This window comes from Microtus ochrogaster, chromosome 10 (assembly GCF_000317375.1).
Source record: "Microtus ochrogaster isolate Prairie Vole_2 chromosome 10, MicOch1.0, whole genome shotgun sequence".
Taxonomy (NCBI): domain Eukaryota; kingdom Metazoa; phylum Chordata; class Mammalia; order Rodentia; family Cricetidae; genus Microtus; species Microtus ochrogaster.
The window spans coordinates 24,805,794-24,812,177 of record NC_022016.1 but is presented as its reverse complement, the minus strand read 5'-3'; the positions used below and the strand labels follow the sequence as shown (position 1 = coordinate 24,812,177).

At 46.0% G+C, this 6,384-nt stretch overlaps 1 protein-coding gene across 5 annotated transcripts in view; it reads left to right on the top strand.

The window, feature by feature from the left end:
• Positions 1–6,384, top strand: part of Slc24a2 (solute carrier family 24 member 2) — a 241,184-nt gene that overhangs the window by 180,843 nt on the left and 53,957 nt on the right. For 3 of the 5 annotated variants that reach the window (XM_013348256.2, XM_013348255.2, XM_005352704.2), the window contains exon 5: positions 2,607–2,657. The exons of the other annotated variants lie outside the window; for them this stretch is intronic. In XM_013348256.2, coding sequence (XP_013203710.1) covers positions 2,607–2,657 — 51 coding nt within the window. The remainder of the gene's footprint in view (positions 1–2,606; positions 2,658–6,384) is intronic. 5 annotated transcript variants of the gene reach the window in all.

Here is a 6,384-nt window from a genome sequence, read left to right as displayed (position 1 = left end):
AAGGAAGGAAGATACATAGATAGTAGATAGTAAATAGATGTAAGTTGAAGGTGACTTGAGAAGATGTCAATGGGTTGTGGGAATGGATCATTTGGAGGTCAAGTTCTTTGCACAGGTGAGTTTTCATTATGCCTCTGGGCCCTCACAGCCAGGTTAGGCCTGGCCACAGGCTATCAACAAACTGTGACTGAGGTCATTTCCCATGGGGCATCCCTGGGCTATGGGACAGTAGCCAGGTATGTGAGGAGCTCTGGCGTCTACAACGCACACCGTTTGTCCTGCTTGCATGTTGCATCCCTCATCCTGCACCACCCACGGCCCCAGGATTAGGGAACAGGGCTGACTGGCTCATGGAGATGCTGCCCTGCTTCCCTCGGGATGTGGCTGCTGAGTTCGCCATCTCACCATCCCGTGGCTGCCAGCGATGAAGACTGTGTTCTAATTGGCTGATTTCATCCTTCATCCTTTCCCATAAATATGATCCGCCTCTGCTTGAGTGGCTCTCCCCTTCAGCTTCCTCCTTCCTACTGCTTGAATAGCCGTGTAATGTATTGTGCAGCTTTTCACCGCCTTCATTCCACATTGTCTGCCTTGTTTTTTCCATGGAGTGTGCCCTGGTCTTGTCCCTCTATTCCATTCAGCATCCAAGGAAGCAGCTCAGAAACAATCTAAATATTGCCACGGTGCAAGAATGTGTGAGGCTTGGTATATGGGAACAGTTTCTATTCTGTGAACATAGAGTTACAATTAAGCAATGTGATTGTATTTATTATACATGGTTCCGCTAAAGATGAAATTCAAAACAATGTCATCTGCCGTAAATAGATGTTTCAAGGTTGGGAATCAATGCATGAAAGCAGGTGGGTGCACACAGAAAGGTTTGCATCCGAAAAGATGGTTCCACTAACCTGCAGGGATGTGACATCACTGTGCAGAACATGATTGACAGTCAGCTTTGCAAACAAGGGTCACCCACATCCTGTTTCCTGCGCAGGTCATCATGGATTCTAGCGGCTTATTATTCTAGCAGTGGAATAACCTCTGCTTTACCTGGCAGAAGGAAGGGAGCCTACAAAAAACTATTAGTTGACCGGTAGAATTTATCTATTTCCTGCAAGATTACACATGCGCACCTATTTCGTAATGCCATCAAAAACATATGATTAATATTTATGAACTATGTAGATCACTCAAAAATTCTACTCTTTTGTAAACACACACACATACCAACTGTTCTTAAAATTGCAGAAAAAATATTTCACTAATAGCAATCCCAGAAATCACCAAAAATATCTTATTTACATAAAACTCAACTTCTCATTGAAGCATCCGCTTCTTTTGTAATGATCCTAACAAGAGCAGGCTAGATTCACAAGAACATAAAGAAGGGGTGATTTTCCCCCAAGGGCATAATTTTACACTGGCGTATCAAAATAGCTTTAGGTGAAATTAGACATGTGGGAAGGAATATATAGAAAGAGCATGCATGGTACAAAGATCCAACGCAGGGATGTTTGTCATCTGCTTTAAGCAGGTTCCTGCCTCTCACACAGACTCAGCAATTACAAGTTGATCCACACGTGGGTTTTCAGTATCCATCCAAGGCAATGGGCTGTGGACACGTTCTGTGGAGGGTCTCTGGAGTCTAACTAATTTCTTGAAGCTTATTAGTAGAATGTGGCGATGGCCATTTTTAATCTGCTTACATTGTTCAAAATAATCTGGGATTTTGAAAAAGAAGAAAACTCAAAGTTTTTTGTTTAGAAACTAAGGTAAGAAAAAGGGAAATGATAAGCCCCTATCCACCTCTCCCTTCCCCCTGTCGCCATACCTCCAGCTGACTCCAGCATCCGTACCTCCCAGTACAGACGGGTTCCCAGGGTCATCTGCACTCGGAAGCCCGAAATCTGGTCCCCCACCCTTGCTCTACACCACAGCAGGCCTCCAGGTTGTGCTACTCTCTTACCTGCCTCAGTCAGGTGGACTCCGCTGGGAAGATGCCTCGCTGGTACTCAGTGTCCTCAGTGTCACTAGCAACCTGCCCAGCATCCTGCCCACATGACACTTGGTGTTTCCTCTCAAGTATGAGATCCTCCGTGATAGGAGAGCTATGGAGCTGTTTAATACCTATCTCCAGGTAGCCTCCTTATACTCTAAGAGATGGTTCTGTCGGGGCTGGAAAAGCCATGCAATGACTTTGGAGCCACTGAAGACGACAAGTATCTACAAGGTTCTCTGGTTCCAGCTGGCTGTCCTGGCTCAGGCCTTTCCTCCTGGAGTATCACGTGTATAAAAGTGAGGCTAGGTAAAGTCCAGGCTGAAGCACCTTTGCCAAGTCTTCTGCTTTGTGGCGTGTTGAACGAATGTGTCCTCTTCTGTGATGCAGGGCCCAGCCCACCCTAAGTTGAATAATATATTTTCAGGGATTCTGAAAATGGGCCGTGAAGCCGTCTGCCACATGGCTCATGTTTGCACATCTCCATATAGTTACGATTGCCGAATCTGACAGTGTAACTCTGAATCTGATTAATTAAGAATGTGTAAAAACAAAGTTCTTGCATTATAGCTCGTTCCTTATCTTTGTGTCTTTTACTGTGATGTTGTAGAACTTGGATCATATGGAAAACTAAAATATTATGACACAATGACTGAAGAAGGTAAGAATGACTTCAGAATTGTATGCCGTTGGCTTTTTTTTTTTCTTTTCCTTCTTTCATTTATGGTGTCTGTGGCTTGCCCATATTTTAACCTCTTTTATTTTCTTTTTGCATGACCTCAGTAACATTGTGTGATTTGCTTTTTGTGTTCTTTTGAGTTCTGCATTTTTCGTCTTGTTTTTGCCATTGTGTTTCGTTGGAATTAGAGACGTGCAATACCATGGGTAATTATGTTATTCCATCCAAACAATCAAACCATCCCGATTATAAAACACACACAGAGAAATGGTGTCGGCAATGCAAGCACAAATCAACACCCACACACTCACAGGAACATACACATCCTCCCAGCACTCTCCTGAGATGTCCTGCATTTCAGAGGGAGATTAAGTTCTGGTGGATTTATGGTTTGTGCAAAAGCAATGAAGCACCTAAAGTAGCGTAGACACCTTAAACCAGCCTGAAACCAAGCTCTCAAGCAGAGGGCTGTGGACTTGTGTTAAGGCCCTGCCATCCTTGCCAACTCCAACAAGAACCTTAACCTGATAGGCCAGAGAATTCCAGGCATTCCAGGCATCTGAATAGTTTGTCTGAGGCCCCCACTCTGTGAGGTCGGGTGAGTGACTTGAACAATTCCCTAAGCAGAGATTTATTTTAAAATGCACTTACTAATGACTTCCAGACCTTATTTCAGAGGGTAACCTTGTCCCAGGGACAATCACTTTTCATAATTATTAAATTCTGGAACAGAATCATAGAACATCAATTTGAAATTTTTGAAATCTCGTAAAGGGAGACGGCTTTTCATCTTAGCCCCTGTTTCACCCCACACGTATCTCCACATCTTGATGAATATGTAATGTTTCTTTAAAGAAAATCATTTTTACATGATTCTTTCTCTGATACTAATGAGCAATCAGAAGGTACCCTAGAATGGCCTTCAGCACAATAAATTCCCAGATGTGTTGCATATCTTGCATTCGGCTTCCGGTATTTCTTAGCTGCCTTAGTTTGCCAAAGATCTCCTAGTTGCTTTGCATGCCCAAAGTGGACAGTCTGAGCGTCCTGGAAAAGAGAAAGCCCTCCTCAGCCCCTCCCAGTTCTGACTTGTGCACACCTGCGCCCTTCCCCATTGCTCTCCTGGGTTTCTGGCTAATGCTGCAATGTGGTTAAGTCATCAGGCCACTAAGAAGATCTCAGGCAGAGTCCTGCCAACAGCCAGAAAAACGCAGATCCTTGAGCAGTGAGAGGCCCAAGAACAGAAGAATGAATGCCCCTCCACCAAGGGTTAGAAAGAGCTCTTACACATTAAAGGAGGCCCCTGGCCTGGCTGTTATTTGATTCCTGGCTCGGGCAGAGGGTATGCTAACTTCTACTGCCCTGTTGCTAATCTGCACTGTCTCCTTTACTTCCTACCCACGTCCTACCAGCCCAGCTCCCGTTAGTCACTTTCGTCTCCCTTTCTCTCTGTCTCTTTCCTTCCTCTTTGTCTAACCATCTGAGCAAACACTGCTATGCAGAATCTACCTCTGTCCGTGCTACCCCAGAGTAAGATCACAGGGAGATACAGCAGTGGTCCTCACAGTCTGATGATATTGCTTGCTGATGGTTGGGATGTGGGAAAAGAAAAGAGAAGTCAAACTGCTGTCTGGACTAAGAACCAAGGATGGTCCTTAGGAAGCTTAACCACCTGTGTCTTGGTGGCCTTGTGGCTCACCTTTAACATTCTTTATCTCCCGCTTCCCCTCATGTATTTTCTACTGTCTTGTTCTTAGCTAAACATTTAGCTCTGCTGTGATAAGCAGGAAACTAAAGCAGGATCCCATGAGACAGCATCTGTGATGTTACTAGCTCTATTTGAACAAGGAAGGAAAGGTGAGAGAGAGCCATATTGAAAGCACTTTTGACTTAGATTTCTTTACCGGGAGATTCTTGGTCCGTGGCTGTGCTGTGAGCCACTACAGTGAATCACACAAGAGGGCTCAGGTGTACAGGGTTCTCAGGTTGCTTTGGTCAGAGAAAACTTGCTTACATGGAGCTTCTTGAGAGACCATCCCGTGAATGCTACCTGAGGTTGACCCTTCCCCTGGAATGAAAACCTCTGGAAGAGTAAAGCCTTCTAAACACAGAGCAATCCCTCGGAGGTACCAATATCAAGGATATTGTGGAACAGAGGTTCAGCCATCTCAGACCCCGCCATTAGGCAGGACAAGCTAAGTTTGGCTTGAAACTTAATGCTTGGATTCCATCAAAGGGACCCAGAGTCAACTTAGATCCCATTGAGGTGACAATAGACATATTCTTAAGGACCTCTTACCTCTCACTTACAAACAATCATCGTTGCTGTGATTTACAGCTCTCCACGCTGTGCAGTTTAAGGGAGTGTCACAAAGATAGGTGTTTGGGGTGTTAACTATGGCTTCACCTCATTTGGGAAATACTCTGCTCCATGCCAGCAGCTTTCCAGTCTTAACACTGTGCCGAGCCCTCCAGTAGGGCTTTATGACGTTAGCTCACGTGATGAGTCATTATTTATAACTATTTGCCGGGATTCTCTGGACGTCTTTGTCCTACTTACATGGAGCCGATGGAAAGATGCCTTGTCCATGCCCTCTCCTCTCCAGAGAAGACTGGGATAGGGATTCTGAAATCACGGAACTGTCCTACACTGCACAGAGTTGGCACATACTTTTGAGCACACACCTGTGCTAGGTATCCTACTGGGTGCTCTGAGGACATGAGATTGGAGAGCAGGCAGTTTGTTCCTATGAAACTTGCAGACAAGGGGGAAGAGCAGCAGAGAGTGACCGAGGCACCAAGAAGAAAATGGTAAATATCAGAGAAGTTCGAAAGATGATGTAGAAAAAAAATCTCTTCCAGGAAGAAGGAAGAAGATTTTTATGAAAAGGTGGTCTTTGAATGAGCCCTACAAGGTCAGCAGATACGGGATAAACTGGAGAAGGGAGATGTCAAGGACCAGCTGACTGGGCCAAGAGAACAATGAAACAGAGACCGCTCTGGCATTGTGAGTTGCTGTCTCCTGCTGGGTGCAGGCCCGTGGGGTTTGTAAATTTTGTATTGTCTCCCCAGCATCATCACCACATAAGTAAGTGGTAATAACAGTGAAAAAAAAATCAAGGTTCACAGAAGTTTTTTAGTGCTGAGAAAACTGGGGTTCAGAGGAGCAAAGCGACTCATCTGGGAATACAGACACAGGAAGTGGTGGCTTGAACTCAGTACAAGTCACGCCAACGCCCTGCCTTGTGCAGGTGGCTCTGGGGAGCACTGACATTCAACCCTGCCTTGTGCAGATGTGGCTCTGGGGAGCACTGCCATTCAACCCTGCCTTGTGCAGATGGCTCTGGGGAGCACTGGCATTCAGCCCTGCCTTGTGCATACGTGGCTCTGGGGAGCACTGCCATTCAACCCTGCCTTGTGCAGGTGGCTCTGGGGAGCCCTGGCATTCAGCCCTGCCTTGTGCAGGTGGCTCTGGGGAGCACTGACATTCAGCCCTGCTTTGTGCACATGTGGCTCTGGGGAGCACTGGCATTCAACCCTGCCTTGTGCACATGTGTCCTTGGGGAGCACTGACATTCAACCCTGCCTTGTGCAGACATGGCTCTGGGGAGCACTGCCTTGTGCAGATGTGTCTTTGGGGAGCACTGCCATTCAACCCTGCCTTGTGTAGATGGCTCTGGGGAGCACTGCCATTCAACCCTGCCTTGTG